Source organism: Pseudochaenichthys georgianus, chromosome 10 (genome assembly GCF_902827115.2).
Source record: "Pseudochaenichthys georgianus chromosome 10, fPseGeo1.2, whole genome shotgun sequence".
Lineage (NCBI taxonomy): Eukaryota > Metazoa > Chordata > Actinopteri > Perciformes > Channichthyidae > Pseudochaenichthys > Pseudochaenichthys georgianus.
In genome coordinates this window covers 8,448,522-8,465,961 of record NC_047512.1, presented here as the reverse complement: position 1 = coordinate 8,465,961, position 17,440 = coordinate 8,448,522, and the positions used below count along the sequence as shown (strand labels likewise).

Genomic DNA, 17,440 nt, shown 5'->3' with positions numbered 1-17,440 from the left:
TGCGCGGAATGGCAACTGCGCAATAGTAGATCTGTACAACACACTCCCTGTCCAGGTGATGGTAGATCTGTGCTGAACACGTTTAGAAATCAGCTGTTGTTTTTCAATCGTCCCAGGCCACTTTACACAGGGTTTAGAAAAGACCGTACACGTAGAAACAATCGGTGGTTAAAAAGATGATATAATATCCGAAGATAAAATATATTTTTAGTTAAAGGAAATTATAGAACAATGTAGAAATACTTTGTATTCACTTTTTTTTTTGCGAAAAACTGTTCTGCACATTCATTTACCACAGGTGTTCAAAAAGGGCACCCCTCTTTTTATTTAGTTAGTGCTTCTTCCTTTTTTATATTCATATTTGTATTAAAATCCGCGAGTTTTATATTAGAGTATTTATGTTTTTAATACTGCTTATATTATGGGACCTAGTGACTCCAAATGAATGCACCATTGCATTACTACAAAGAAGACGCACCTCTATTGAATTTTAGTGCTTCTTCCATATCGATTAAACATATCTTTATGTAATGTTATTGCATAATACATATTTTTCTCATATTATACAACCCTGGTAGTGTCACTTTAACCCTTCTTCTTTACAAATTGCGAAAGTACTTTTATGTCAACCTATGAGAGATGTCAATGCCCAAACTAATAGGATGAATAACCAATGCAATTCAAATAAATAAGTCAACAAGCAGAAGCATGTATATTTACTATCCACATGTCAAGAAGAAAAGAAAAAGTACATACAAGGACACCAGTCAATACAACAAAATAAATTACAACATTTTAAGAACATGTATTCCCGTCAACGTGTAATGCATGTCTGCAAATATTATCAACATATCTCAACGGTTGGTTCTGTCTATTCAGCATGTACATTATGGGATTGTAACGTAAATACAAGTGGCATATACAACTAATTTATTCTCTAATAGTATTTTTGTTATACATTCATACATTTACAATGTCATTTACAACATCAATTAAAAGGTACATTTCCACAGGAAACAGTAATTCATTGAACAAGGTATATACAGGAGAGTTCATGAATGTCTTCACTAGCTGTGTGGTGGTTTGTTGAGTCAAGTTCAAACCCCAGACCAGCTGGGAAATGTTCTTTTACCCAAGTTAATTACATTATTTGTTGAACATTGACATTTGTCATTCAATATTTCCATACATAAAATGTTTGGTGGCAGAGGCAACAGAGAGCGTCCATCCTTCCTCAGGGTCTGGAGGAAGGCAATACACAATTACAATGAACTTGCTGAAGTTTAAAAAACAAATGCCAGTTGAGGTCAGTTTGACGTCATTTAGACTATATTAGAAAATGTTACCGTCCGTTACATGACATAACATTTTATTTTTTCTTCTCAATACTTGAAACACAGTGTAAAACAGACAATAACAACACACACACGATACAGTATGCGGCAGGTAAATACACATACATAAAAACAGTAACAGTGTCTTTGTGTGTATGTTTAATTGTATGTGTGTGTGTGTGTGTGTGTGTGTGTGTGTGTGTGTGTGTGTGTGTGTGTGTGTGTGTGTGTGTGTGTGTGTGTGTGAGTGGGGGGAAAGGAGGTATTATAATATATTAAGACAGACAGATGGCCGCATCTGGCATGATGAGTGAAGGGCTGGAGAGTAAATCTTGGGTTGTCAAGACATGACTTTCCAGATTTGAAATATCAATAATGAACTTAAACACTCAACATATTCAAAGTATTTTGATTTGGATTACATCCTTTTTCTATCGTCACATCATGCACAGCACATCACACACAGTAAAATGTAGACTTTGCATTTACTTGGTTCGGGGACTTGAACCAACAGACTGCGCTACTATACCATTCAACATCTAATGAGTCTTACCCACAGAGGCGCTATACAATGATTAAGAGTTGTAGTCGATCCTAACTAATACTTTTATGATTTATCACCATTATAAATTCAGCAGTGATATACATCTTTTTGAAGCCGATTTCTTCATTACAGGAGCTGTACTGCTACAGAAGGGATTTGTGCCCTGTCTTCATCCATTTAGTGATGGCTGCTGCTTGGGCAATACAGTGGGATTTACAAAGATAATAATGAATACTAATGATTTGTAATCACAAGGGATACATCTGTTCACAGATCTGGGACTGAATAATTACTGAGTTCAATGAACATGAATCACATTTAATCTGTTTAGGTGACTCTTTGATAATTATTCACAAACAGATACATGCTAATCGACACCCACATTGTTTGCTTGTGTTTGCGTGTGTGTTGGGGTGTGTGTGAGTGGCACTTTTTCATCCTTTGAGCACACTGACAGCACTGTATGCTTCTTCGGTATTTGTTGTGTGCATGTGGTGATGACATTGTATCCATCGTTGGCATTTTCCACAGGTGTGAGCTTGGCTATCGTGGCGGTAGTTTCCAGCGGGTGACCCGTGGTGGGGCCATTGCTGTTTTCCTGCAGGGGCCACATTTCCTGCCATGTTAGAGATGGATGTTGAGCTGGGTGGCCGCTGAGCAGAGGCCTCCTCTGCCGGTAGTTTGCCCATACCTGCAGAATGGTCTCTTTGAAAGGCCGTGTGGTCAGCGTGTAAAGGATGGGGTTTAGGGCGCTGTTAATGGGCAGAATAAATATGACCACCCAGGAACTGATGGTACCTTCAGAGACAGAACACACAAGTACAGAGCTGTTAAAAAGTAAAGTTGAAAGATGATTAGGTGGACATTGTTATGAATTGGGAGGCAACTTCAACACAGGTTTGTATATTAAATGAAAATCCCCTTTATCTCTACAGAGGACCTAATTAGGGAGCCACAGCTCAGCAGGTTATTTATATAATGGAGTATGCACAACACTAATGGCTCATTTGGGTATACAAACTGCTCAGTAAAGCACTGTTTATAAAGTCATTAAAAAGCTTCAACACAATCCACAACTCAGTGGGAATACCTGCTTGACCACTTTGAAGTGTAAACAGACAATTAACTTGAGGCAAACTCAATCGAATGTCTCTCTTCGAATCTGCCTGTAAACTTGAAAGGAGGCTCTTAATAGTGTGTACTTTATGTCTGTCTCTTGCAGTCTTGTCATAGCAAAACAGTTCAGCAGAAGTGATAACGATTGGGGGACCTATTTGCACAGGAATCAACAGCGGATAAGTGGTTAAGCGGTTTGAGACATTGTTATGGCCATTTCAAAGCTTTTTACCCAATGTAACTCTCGGGATTTAATCACACCACGGCTGTCGTTACTGCACACAATATGCAAGCACACTTTTCTGAGCCACTTCTCTAGCCTACTGAGGCAAGGCAAGTGTATTTATATAGCACATTTCAACACAAGGCATTTCAAAGTGCTTTACAAAAAAAAATGAAAGACATTAATAGCATTTAAGAAACATATTATGAAATGATATCTAAAAACACTCATTCAAAGCAAAGATGCATCACAGTTACAGTGCAGTGTGAGATACACACATCTGAACGAAACCCCCTTTGGAAAATTATAATCTGACCCCATGGTACCTTTTAGTTTTCGCCGAAACTATTCCTCTTTTTTATTTTTAAATGCACATAGTTAAGTTTACCTTGCCTTTCTAGGACTTGTTTGGTATATCCTCCGTGAGCCAGGGTCTTGAAACCAAAGCTAATTCCTGTACCCCATGGTACCTTTTGAGTTTTCGCCAAAACTATTCCTCTTTTCTTTAAATGCACATTAGTTAAGTTTAAGTTGTCTTTTCTAGGACTTTTTTGGTATCCTCCGTGAACCAGGGTCTTGAAACCAAAACAGCACACGTAGGGGACTTCAACCCCAATAATGACTTTAACTACCTTTGGGCGTACTCAGCACAAGGCAATTCAAAGTGCTTTACAAAAACGAGGGGTGTTTTTGATATTCAATATCGACACTTTCATCTGAGCATTCGTATAAAAGTTAACGTTTTACTGTACCGGGAATCTCCACCTGCAGCAGCGACAGGATCTTGAGAATGAAGATGGGGATCCAGCAAAGGGAGTCAGTGATGACGATAGAGAAGAACCTCTTGGCGATGGTCACCTCTTTCTTGATGTGGTTGCTGTATTTGGTGGTTTGAGTCCCTGTTCTCTGGATGTTATAGAACATGCTTGCATAGGATAAGACAATGATGAGAAACGCCACCAAGTTGAGACCTGCGGAGAGATGTTCACTTAGTTTCTTTGCAATGCAATTGGAAAAGCTCGTATGTCCACTGTGGCTGAACAATAACAACAAAAAAGCCGATAATCTGCACAATAATACAGATATTGTCACTGGATAATGAGACAGTTGGTACAACAAGCTTCAGTGAGAAGTGAAGAAATCAACAAGCAAACAAGGGGAATTGCAAGAATAAATCCTCACCCAGGAAAATGACGATGGAGTAAACATGAGCCCAAGCTGTCTCTGGCTGCTCAGAGTGAAGCGGGAAGCAAACTCCATTGGTGCCGTAGAAGTTGCGAAACAGCCCCTTGCAGACCAGCGGCAGAAGGGCAATGATAAAGCCGAACACCCATATCCCGAGAAGGATGGTGACAGTTCGTCTCCAGCCAGGCGTCAGGTACCGGAAGGGGTACACGATGCAGATGTATTTCTCCAGAGTGAGGTAAGTGAGGAGAAGGACAGACACCTCGGTGGACAGCATGGCCAAAGATCCGATGACCTGACACTGACTGCTGTCCATCCAGGCCTGAGCGTGCCGGTTGTACTCGCCGCGGTACTTCAGATCATACGCGCCAATCATGAAGAGGTAGATGCCCATCAGCCCGTCTGCGCCTGTGGAAAGGAAAGCTGTCATTTACTATTCAGAAGACGAGTAAAGATGTGTGTTTATCTAGCGTGCTACAACCCTAACCCTAACCCTAACCCTAACCCTGTATACGAGGCTAAAACACAATGTGACAGATTACCCTTTGAGCCTTCTTATTCAGAAATGTGAGCACAATGCCAGCTGAATTTATTTGAACATGCAACATAGACACCAAGACTTATAAAGCAGGTCTTTTCAAAGCAGTTCTCTTCAAAGGGAACCGCATTGCCATGTCTTAGAAGTGAGAAAATGTTTAAACATTACCTACATGAAAGGCTTCTGCTCTACTTCTGTAGGGGCTTTTATGCTATTCGAGTCAAGACCCCCCAGAATACATGTGTAGGTGCGTTAATGTCCATATGGAAAAGACGTGTATAGGTCAAATGTAATCCCCTATAGCTGTCCACAGAGAGAAGGGGAAAGGCTGGGACGTGATTCACCAAGAGAAAGAAATGGGGCGAGGAGAAAGCGCTGCAAACCTGTGTTAACAGCTGATTGATTGAGTGATTGCTTCCACAACCCTCTTGCATCCTTTCAGAAATGATGTTGTAACCCCCTGGTGAAGGAACAATGCACTACGGTACAGAGATGGATGACTAATTACACACTGATAGCCAATCAATCTTGGAAATCAATGCAAAAGGACGATTGATGAATCCACTAACATTCAATCAAGCCTTCATAAGTTCTGAACCGGTACAAATGTGGTAAGTGCAGAGCAGAGAGCAACCTGCTTTGTTATCAAGACAGAAAAACTATGATAAACAAACGTACTGCCCGTTTTACATGCTGAATATATAGAAAATCAGTACTCATTGTCACACTGCATTGCTAGACACACGGCATCTATTGCACGTCTGTCCGTCCTGGGAGAGGGGTCCCTCCTCTGTTGCTCTCCCTGAGGTTTCTCCCATGTTCCCTTAAACTGTGGGTTTTCTTCGGAAGTGTTTCCTTGTACGATGTGAGGGTCTAAGGACAGAGGGTCTAAGGACAGAGGGTGTCGTATTGTCATACTGATATTCTGTACACACTGTGAAGACCACTGAGACAAATGTAACATTTGTGATATTGGGCTATATAAATAAACATTGATTGATTGATTGATTGATTAGACAAGAGGCATTTAAGTTAAATCCTGAAGAACACCAAACCACAATAATCCAAACACACATATATATTTATAGAGCAGTAGTGGTTTCATTATTATGGTAATATTAACAGTCATTCCTGATTACACAAGGGTCCAATGTGTAAGTGATGGGTACGCACAGGATGATTGCATGTGCGGTTCACTATCTTGTTTGTTTAACTTTAAAATGACGATTTTCAAGCTGAATTACCTCGCATTTTGTACCAATTATTTCATACCGAGGGGCTCCTCGAGTCTCCACTATTTCAATTTGCCCTACGAAGGCGTATTTCTGTTTTTAAACATTTACATTTTTCTCCAGATGAAGCTGTTTCCAGTCTTTATGATTATGCTCAACAAGTAAATTGTAAAACAAAATATTATCCTGGGAATAAATATCTTAATATATGACCACAAATCATACAGAAAAATTGGATAATAGTTGTTTACCTATTAAATCATGTTGATATTTTCAGTATGGATAGTTGTACACTCGGCAGTTATCTCTGGGCTTTTTATGTTACATCTCATGGAAAACATGTGTTTCATTGACTGTTAGCAAAGCTCAACAAAGCACAAATAAATCCCGATCGCATGTTTTATACTTTTTCTTTTTCCTCTTTTAAATCCATCACAATAGTTTGAGGACCTTTTTTAACTTATTACTGTAATCCTCAGAGGAATTCACCAATGCTTCATCAGTCACTCCTTGATGTTATTAATACTAAATGAAATAACTTAAACCCGCTGAGAGTCATTTGATATGGAAACACACCAATGCTCTTCAAAGAGATGTTTATTTTACACACAGTGAATATATATATATATATATATATATATATGTATTTAGACATTAAAGACTCCCTGATAGTTTTTATCTTAATACTGGTCATGTGCAAATTAAATGGCACAGCAGGGAGGAAGCTTTGTTGTGCTAAACATGAATGTGGCAGCTGAGAAATGCCATCCAAAAACTACATTCTTCCTGTGGCTGCAATTATAATAGTTATTTAATTAAGCGATAAACATGTAAAACATTTGCCCCCTTGCTGACTCCACTTGGTCCTCTGTGAGATGGAGTTTTTTAAGAAAATTAATAAATAAGCCATCTGAATGAAAATGAAAGGTGACATTGACAGGAACAATGTGAACAAGGTGTGAAAGGGTAAAGCCCAACATAACATAAAGTGACAAGTTAATTTCACAACAAAGAAAGAATAATTATTTCAAATTAATTGTAGCTTTGGCTTTTAAAAAACCTGACCTTTACTCTGTTTGTACTTTCTTTATCATTTCTTTGTTTGCAGACTCAATTTATTCCACACCTTTAATAACTGGATTAACCCTTATGTTGTGTTCGGGTCTCCCGTGACCCGTCTCAAGTTAAAATGATATAATAACTACGCTCTAGTTTTTTGTATCGGAACAAGGCTTCATGATATCCTCCACAACAGCTATATAAACACTACAAAACTGACTTTCACCATTTTAGCAAAGTCTGAAGGTCACTACATTTTTTTTATCATTTGTTGTTCGGGTCTGGGGAGACCCAGCAGAATTGTTGTGGGTGACTCGAGGTCAAATTTGGCCCAATCAATATTCATCTTTGACTTTAGACACCCCTCCCCCGCCCCCTTCATCCACTGTAACAATAATTGTTCGCAACATGCACCTGGTCTCCCCGCCCTCTGGCCCCCTCCCCCGACGGGAACTCGACCTTTCTCAAAGTATATGTACACCAACACTTGAACCTGAACACACACATGCACGTGTGCACTAGTGGTGTGATGTGTTTTGGGGCCATAACATTCCAACAGGATTGTACGGTTAGTTATGATGTAGTTCAAACCATATTGGATGATACTCATTATTTTTGTGTGTTTTGGACTGAAATAAATCATTGGTCAAAATTGACCCGCGAACACCATGAACAGTAACAGCTCTCGAACACAACACAAGGGTTAAAAACAACTTCCAGATATGCCTCCACAGAGAGTCATATTCCACTGTTCTTACAAAGATGCAAATAATGAATTACGGGAACATATCTGGCTTGAGTTATTGACCTTTTTGTTTTTCCTGGATCTCAGCGATCGGCATTAGTGCGCGACTGAAAACAATCCCCATGACATTTTAGTAACACACTTCCTAAAGGTTGAGGTAGAAAGCCCCAAAATGACATAATGAATAACGCCTGTCCTCCTCTGATTGGCTGTGGTAGCAGCAGGAAAGAAAGCAGATATCAGATAACATAGAACTTCTGCTTTGCATATTCTGAGCGCTTTGATCTCAGCTGCTTTGAGACTTATGGTAAATTCATTTATCCTTTATATTTGACTCGGAGATCTGAAACGCCAGCATAGGCTACAGTAAAGTATTATTACGAACATTCATTTCCCATATCTTGGTATATTTTCTCTTTGATGAAATTCTCATATGAATAATAACCATACTGGCATTATACCCTTTTTTTTTTACACATGCATGGAGCCATTCTGTGAATCCTCACAGCAGCCTGTTCCACATGATGGATTTGCTTGATCTATGTTCTCTTCACCGACATGCTGCCATGATTTCAATTTCCTCCTGTGACTTAAGGAAATAAGAATCTAACATGCTACAGCGTGAAGGACAATGCCTTAGGTCAGGGGTGTCAAACTCAAGGCCCGTGGGCCAAATCTGGCCCCTGACCTCATTTTATGTGGCCTGCAAGAGCTTGCAAAGAACATTATATAAAATACAATTGGTGTAATTGTTAAATATTTGCTTTCAATGATTTGCCCTAGACCTCTACTTTCAGACGTAGTTATTACCAGAACTGATAATAATCCAATGCAGAGCCAATAATGTAATATAATACATTATTTAATATATATTATATATTTATAGTTGTATGTTTCATGTGGAACCTAATTGCTGCAGGTCTCCCTTGAAAAAGAGATCTATGATCTCAATGGGACCAATCTGGTTAAATAAAGGTTTGAAATGAAATGAAATGATATTGTATTATGTCATAAATACTTGTGCTGCTCTTGCTCTTTTGCACTTTTTGCATATCATGCATTTTGTTTTTGCTATGTTTGTAAAATGTAATTTTCTTAAATGTTTTATGTGAGGGACTGCGGATGGAAATGAGCTCAAAGCTAAATCAAAGCACTGTTACGCTTGACGCATTTTAACGTTTTCAGTGTTCATTATTGTGCATTGTCCCTGCCAAATAAACGATTAAATGAAAATGAAATAAATGAATGAGAAGGTGTGTCCAAAGTTTTGACTGGTACTGTATATTTATATAGTTACAACCGGCCCTTTGAGTGTAACCATAATGCCGATGTGGCCTGCAATGAAATTGAGTTTGACACCCCTGACAAAAAGAAAGACTTTTCTTTTTGTCGCTGCTTTTAATTGAACTATTCATATTTTAAACTGCACTGTAACTTTTATCCATGTATTTTTCCTTTTAATGTTTATTTTATTAGCTTTTCTTTTTTAATGCTTTAATTTTTTGTAAAGCACCTTGAATTGCCTTGCGTTAAAAAGTGCTATATAAATACACTTAACTTGCCTTGCCTTAGGTGATTGCAGTTTATATTAAACCACTACCTGTGCAGTGTCCATGCAAATTCTCATCTTTACAGCATCCGTACAAAAATCAGTAGTGAGACAGGAGCAATTGTACAACTGTGCATTGTAAAGCAATCATCTCCAGAATCTCCTTTTTTAAAATATTTATAAGCGAACTCTGCAGAAGAAGAAGCCCTTTGATCACTCACCCCTTCATCCCCATCTGAATGCCATGGCATATCTAAGAAGAAGATAGGGTTGCATATCTAAATATCACACTCACACATTTCTATTATGCCAAGGCGTTCATGTGAAGGGGCTTTTGAAAGTTTGTTGTGAGTTTATGCCATAAAAAAAAGTAATCAATGAACAAGCTATATTTCAAAACTATACATACACTCGGTGCATCTACATTACTGTTTATTATCTGGTGGAAGAGTCAGGGAAAGTGCGATCGTTTATCAAACACTGACGGTAATCGTTGAGCGGTTTGTGCAGGAATCAGTTCTTGGAGTATGTAAATATTTTTATTGAGATGTTTATTTTGGACTGAGATTTTATTATGTTTGCATTTAGTCTTATTCATGAGGGTGTTTAACTTTGTGTGTAATATAAAATATGTGAGGAAACGCACATAGGAAACGCACATTTCAAACTAATTTCAAACTAATTTCAATTTCAAAAAGCTTGGACATCTTTTAACTTCCCAAGAAGAAAAGTTGTTTTGCAGAATTTGTCACTTTTACACCAGGTCTATAAACATAGAGAGGTGCTTGCAATTGATGAATAGTGCAAACAGTTATCTATCATATTTTGAGCAGTTAATATGACATCTTCTTCCTCCTAATGACGTGTAATGTCGTCACTTCATGGTGAACGTAAAGAATATTATGATATCAATAAAAAGCTTCTACATCCATCCTTTAATCACATGTGTCAAACTCAAGGCTCGGGGGCCAAATCACGCCCTTGGTGGATTTAATTTGTAATTACTATTAGATCTGGCCCGCCGGTATATTGCACGCACACCTTCACTCCATCCTGAGGGTCTCCTCCTCTCAGAGCCTGAGCCCAAACATTGATGAACTAGCACCCGAGATGAGATGCCAAGTATCTGCTTGAGCTAGCATCAGAGCAGCACACTGAGTTTGATGGATGCTTCCTTCTGCACTTTCTCTCACGACAACAGGGCATGTTTGGTTTTCTCTTTGAGGGAAATAGTTTTGTTGAAGCTGTTGTTGGCCTGTGGGAAAATGTAATCATAAGAAATGTCTCCGGAAAAGCTGCAGATCGAGCCATAAGAAATGAATGTAACTGATTATTTAATGTTTAATGTTGTTTTTATAGGCAATAATTTAAGCTTTGTTAGTTCCAGGTTTAATATGTGCAGTAAGTTCATTTCAATGCGTTTGCAATACACATTGAACCAGTCCGGCCCTCGACTAGTACACATTTTTTAAATGTTGGCCCACTGTGTATTTGAGCTTGACCCCCCTGCTTTAAATGAAGCGAGACTTACAGCAGAGGGAAATGATGCACATGGCATGGAGTTTGTTCTCTGATCGGATGTAGGAGCGCATGCAGATGACGAAGATATTGCCGAAGCATGTGGTGGCGGAGACGACCCAAACGAAGACCCTCAGCACGATGTTGGCCAGCAGGTCCTCGAAGGACGAGATGCCGTCCGTGTTGGGTTTGCAGCTGCGCACGTGAGGAGCGTAGCCACAGTACTGGAACTTCTTGAAGTAGCTGTGAAAGCAGATCAAAGAAGATGATCAAGTTACATGAACATCAAGAACACGAGGGAGTCTATTTATTTACAGCGGCAAGGTTTTCTTTTTGTTTTGTTTTACCACCAAGCGTGCATTCTTACAGCACTCTGGTTTGGAGGTTTTAAATTGCTTTATAACTAAAGCTGTATTGTATTGTACAGGGTTATTCTTTTTTCATAAACTGAGACAGCAGGAAAGCAGTCTGATATTTTTTTTTGTGTTTGGGATTTGTTTTGATTTAAACCGAGGGGAGCATCTGTTCTTGGAGTTTGAAGGTACGGCACTTAATCAAAAAAAGCTATTTGGTTTAAGATGCTTCTCTTTGATTTGTCGTGTACTGTATCTGATGAATACCTTCACATCCACTGGTACAACAAAGCGGAATACAAAGCCATGTATGGTTCTAACAGAAGCTGCATGTTGTTCACAAGGGCAATATTGACATGCTAATGCTAAGTAGGAAAAGTTAACCACGGTCACCATTTTAGTTTACAGCTTAGCAGGCTGTCATTTACTTTTAGCTCTACAAACATAGCAGTGGCTGATATGAATATATATCGATTTTTTATTTTACAGCAAAACAAACTATCCTACTGAAACATGAATGAAACTCTGGAAGAAAAGGCCTGGAGGAGGTTCAATGATTGTTTGCAATGCTGGAAGAGCCTTTATTTGTTCTCCATTGCATCCCTGGCCAGAGGTGCATGTGCATCTTTAGCTGTTATACACACATACACCATGGATTACATTAAGCTTGACTTAATCATCTCCCAGTTGGAAGAGAACCCTGACAATCTCGATAAGGCTTGTTGTTGGACTCTCCACAAGGAATATGGTGCGAATCAGCATGACAGTCAAGGCCAAATGAGGTTTAGCAGTACAACAATGACAATGGAGTACTTACATATGAGTCAAGTATTTGAGAGGTTCGAACATCCTCCGTTGTATGTTTCCAATTTCGATCCCTTCTATGCTCCTGGAGAGTATGAATAGATATATATATTCAGTCAGGTTCCACTCACACACATTTAGCTTTATGGATTTATAACTGCTCAAAGAGTTTTCAGAAGCACAAAAGCTGTCCTCAAATAGCTTGTTAAGGACTTGTGTGAACATTTCACATTGTACAGGTCCATCACCGATGTGTTTCTGTTCTGCTCTTCTGCAACTTCAAGCATGTGAGCTGAATGACTCAACTCAAGCACAAAGGGGTCCTTATATGCTAATGTCCAGGTTTATATTTGTATTGTGTGCCTCTACTTTGCCTCTACTAATGTAATGCTCAAAAATCTCTTTATTATTTTCATACTGCCTGTGCTGCAGCACCTCTTTTCACCCTCTGTCTGAAACCAGAGCCCAGTCTGAGCCCTATCATGTACAATGTGTTGGAGTGCTAGCCAATACAAGCACAAGTCACAGTGTTACTAGATGATGTCACTGTGTTACAGGAAGTAAGCAAAGTAGTCCAATAGAGGTTTTTTCAGACAACAGGGAAGGCAAATCCCCCAAAAGCATAAAAGGGCCTCTTTATTTTCTCTTGCAGGAGACGTTTGGTGTGTACTTACAATGACTTCAGTTTATGCAACTTGTCAAAGTGGTCGACTTGGAGCTCCATGATGGGATTATATGATATATTCCTAAATGATAAAAGATAAGAAAACATTCAATTACATAATGTCGAAATCATTTCCATTTTGCATTCACCTAACAAGTGGCAACGTTGTCTATGCAAGTGGGTGGTTGCTTTTAACTTCCATTATCATGAAGTATTATCCCTATAGCATTACTTCCTTGTATTTAAAGGTCCCCTATTACACTGTTTTTCATCAATATATTACAGGTCTCAGATATACAAAGATGTCTCTGATTGGCTGACACACCAAACAGATCATTGCAGCATTACCCATAATCCCCTCTGTTTCAGCCCTGTTTCCAAAGTGCTGATTCTCTGTCTGTGACTTTAGATGAAAATAAGGAGCCCCTCCCCACACCCCTCTGAGAGAGATTTGGAGATTAGGAGGAGATTCAGGTGATACAGTGTGTGTGTGTGTGTGTGTGTGTGTGTGTGTGTGTGTGTGTGTGTGTGTGTGTGTGTGTGTGTGTGTGTGTGTGTGTGTGTGTGTGTGCGGGGGGGGGGGGGTACCTTGGTTGGTGATTGGCTAATGGTTACACAAGCCACAAAAATCGTTATGACATCATAAAGTGGCCAAAATCTGCTCAGCTCATTTTCAGACAGGTTTGTATAGAAATGGATCGGGACAAAAAGAGAGAGAATCTTTTTTCCTGAAACTTTCAGAAGCTCTTTCCACAGAGGGGAGGGACACATGTTGATGTAGAAGAGACATGAAGAAGTGGATTTTGCATAATAGGTGACCTTCAAGTCCTGGTTTTTGTTCAGTCTTTGTTGGATACTCGTTTGTCTTACATCAGGAAGTTCTGTTCGGTCCTGGTTAGCCCTGTTTTGCCTTTGCCTTGGACCACGCCTTTAAATAAAGGTATCTTTCTGTTATTCGCTCCTGTCTTCGTGTTTGGGTCCACATTTCTCCGCTACATGTGACAGCCTTGGTGCATGTTCATGAAGCTGTGTCCTTGCAATATTTATCGTTACCTGACATCTTGTTATGCACCCACCGCATTGTTGACATTCAGTGCATTAACTGCCCGTCAAGTGTCAATTCTGTAGAATTTCATTGCATAATGCAAATGGTCTATTTTGGTACGTTTGTTTTCTCAGAAATAGGCATGTAGAGTATTTTCAAGCTGTTATTATCTCTCTAAAGTATGTTTTAAAATGCAGGGGTGTTAGATTCAGATATAACCTCAGAACGAGGGATTCAGAAGAACAAATGTAGCAGGTCATCCAATTTATCTTAATAACAACAGCTTTGTTATTAGCTGTCTTTAGGAAAGACAGTGGCTTCTTATTGTGAAACAGCAGCAGCAAGAACATGCAATGTGTTGTAGTAAGTGCTAGTAATCTATCAAAGAGTACTTTCTTGTCTAATTATAACATTAAAAACCCTCTGCATTAATCTGTAATGATGTAATGGTAATTTCTTAACAGCATCAACATATAAACCCTAATACATATTCATGTTATTGCTAATACAGAACTGTACACCCTGGAGCATTTGTGTAAATATAACTCACAGTTGGAGTAAATCCCCGAGTAAAACAAAGAGATTAGGAGGGATCGCCTCCAGTCTGTTGTTCGATAGATCCCTGCGCCCCGAGACAAATCCACAATGGGTTCAGGGGAAAAAAAGACATATTTATGAGTGGGTATCCGACAGATCATAATAAAAATAATCCAATCTCTGAAACTTTTTACAATGTACAGGGAAAGGATTTCTAAAGATACACAATAAAAACATTCAAACCTCAATAACTTTATAAAGTAATTCAGCTTTTTGAGGCACCGACGATTTTCATTAATCACAAAACATGAACTTGCTTTATTCAGTTGTGGGTTATATGTAAATGGAGCCTTTGTCTTTCTTAGTAAAGAAATATAATGAAAATACTAAAACCCACGATATGTAAGTTGATCTCAATATACTTTGCAACTAATTCCGATTAACTGTAGCCCTCACTCCCAACTCATGTATTCCTATGAAACACATCTTTAAACGTGTCGCATACATACAGTAGACAATGTTTAAAAAAGTGCACATCAAGACGTTACTCATTGGTTTTATGGACTATATTTTTGAAACCATAAGTTTGGCATTTTGGGTGTCACCATCTTTGTTTTTGGTTATTGCAATGTCGTTTTTGTAACTTCAAATGAGACAAAATAGTGGAACAAAATCAAACGGAAAACTGAACAAGAAAATTCATGGATACCAAAATGTTACATATAACTTTTAGGACCTAAAAAAATGTGAAATGGTTAAAGTTGTAAAGCGTAAACACAACACCCAAATTGGGAAACACTGCGGAGGTCAAACATATGCTTTATAGTCTATTTTACTCTAACTGGGACCAGCATTTACAAAATAACCTCATGCTTTAATGACGACGACTTCAAACCAGTAATTAGAACCATCAAAGGATCAGGTAAATGTTGAATGGGGCAACACATCTAGTAAGAGTAGGGTCATTTTCTCATAGACCTCTATAATGGAGTTCTCTTGGAGGAGCAGGAAGCAGGATTTAGCCATTGGCTTCACAAATTGGTCACAAAAGTATTTGTTCGTACTTTTCTAAAAACAGAAGGGCATTGTAGTTCTAAGGCGATGTTACTCATACAGAGTAAATACGAATTGAATTATAAAAATATTTCCTGTTGCCAATCCTGTGCTCAGAGATGTGTTAATGGCACAGAGGAATGTTTTATTTTCATCAGGCTTTGGCCACAACTGTCTAAAAGGATTTACTGATTGCTGGTTTTGTTCTTCTCATGGGATTTTTCGTTGGCAACAATAAAGTTAATTTGGGTATTTGAGGTTTAGATTATTGTGAATAACTCCTAAAGCGTCTAACACTCATCTGTTACTCTCTAAAAGACACACACAGACAGATGCTAATTGTTTATGAGGTACATTGTAAGCATTTCTGATCCAAAGTATGTGAGTTTCAAAGATATTGACTCGTGTTTTTGGTAGCAGAAGTCCAATTTGATGTGGTTTAATTAAGACATGTTATCTATGAAAAATCTCATGTCAAGATCTAAGGAGGCAAAAACAGTCAAAATCAATAAAGATTTTCAGAAGAGCTGTTCAGACTCACGAGGCTTTTAATGGCTAAAATAAAACGCTCGACCAAACATCGTTTTTAAATGTGCTATATAAATAAAACATGATTTGAAATGTATTTTTTTTCACTTTATTTTAGCTCTTACCTTTTTGGTTTATATTTGGGAGTGTCACAAGTCGAAAAGTGTCAGGTTTGCTAACAAACAGCAACATTCGACTTCTGGAGACCATAGATATTCATAAACAATCAAACAAAGACCCAATCCGTAGATTCTAAAAAAACAGGTCAGGTCTGTTAACAAAGCAGACCTGACCTGAGGGAAAAGTTAGGCAAGGGGTAATTTTGAAGACTAACCAAAATACTGTAAACCTTAGGCACCTAGCTCACATGTACGTCTACAATCTGCTAAAACACAAAACAAAGCAAAGACAGAAATGACCGCCCCCAGGCCTCACAGCACAGGAAGGAGAACAAATGGTCTTCATTAACAAAACAACATGCGTTTGATCATTCAAGCCTTCATTCTAAATGTGAACTCGTTAAACTTGTGTTTTTGAATGGTATCAGTTGTTGCTTGCAGCTATTTAGAATGTTGTACTGCTTATAAGAAAGCTCAAATACTTTTTAAAAGCACAGGCTATAAAAGATAAAATGGTGCCCTAAGGTAAAATATTAAGCAGAAATTGAATTATTACGAAATATCCACAAAAATGTCTCTTTACGATGCATTTATTGCTTTTTTCCCCGAACTGTTTTTTCATTTCATTATCTTCCGCAGCTCTCTATAGTCACCATGGGTAGCACTAAATTGCATATTGCATTTTGGCTGAATCTTCAAAGTCATGTTATTTGTTTGTTCAAAGTTTGTTTGCTCAATAAAAAAAAAAAATGAACTTACAATTCTCCAAGCCTTGGGAGGACTGAGAAAGCTTGCTCGTGTATGTGGCTGATCCGGTTCTGCTGTAAAACCCTGGGGAAAGACAATACATACAAAAAAAGGATCATATGACTACTTTTTAAACTTCTTAATTAGAACTGCCAGCATTGAGTCCATGCATAAGCCTAATATGTTGGGAAACGGAGGCTGATTTGAAAGCATCTCATAGGAATTCAGGCAAAAGTGTTAAAGGGGACCTATCATGCCAAATGCACTTTTTGATGTATTTTATACATAAATATGTGTCCCCGGTGTGTCAGGGAACTCACGCAGCATCAGAAAATAAAACCCTCTCTCTTTACCTCCGTACCCAAATCTCTAAAAACGGGGCTATAACGGAGCTGATCCAGATTTGTGTCCGATACGACGTAATATCAGAAATGTGGGCTGGCTTTACACCCACGGCCCTATCAGAAACAATGCCCGACTGTTTTGGACGTAATATGGTCGGTGTTTACATTAGCATCGCTAACACTCAGAGCTAACCTGTACTGGA

General features: G+C 38.6%; 1 protein-coding gene across 1 annotated transcript in view; it reads right to left on the bottom strand.

Annotated features, from left to right (window-relative positions):
• Positions 1–1,542: 1,542 nt before the first annotated feature.
• Positions 1,543–17,440, bottom strand: part of rxfp1 (relaxin family peptide receptor 1) — a 99,392-nt gene continuing 83,494 nt past the window's right edge. Inside the window, exons 11-18 of the mRNA XM_034092335.2 lie at positions 16,906–16,977; positions 14,460–14,531; positions 12,875–12,946; positions 12,214–12,285; positions 11,057–11,286; positions 4,400–4,810; positions 3,970–4,188; positions 1,543–2,676 (exon numbers count right to left, since the gene is read on the bottom strand). Of these exons, the coding sequence (XP_033948226.1) occupies positions 2,246–2,676; positions 3,970–4,188; positions 4,400–4,810; positions 11,057–11,286; positions 12,214–12,285; positions 12,875–12,946; positions 14,460–14,531; positions 16,906–16,977 (1,579 nt within the window). The 3' untranslated portion in view covers positions 1,543–2,245. The remainder of the gene's footprint in view (positions 2,677–3,969; positions 4,189–4,399; positions 4,811–11,056; positions 11,287–12,213; positions 12,286–12,874; positions 12,947–14,459; positions 14,532–16,905; positions 16,978–17,440) is intronic.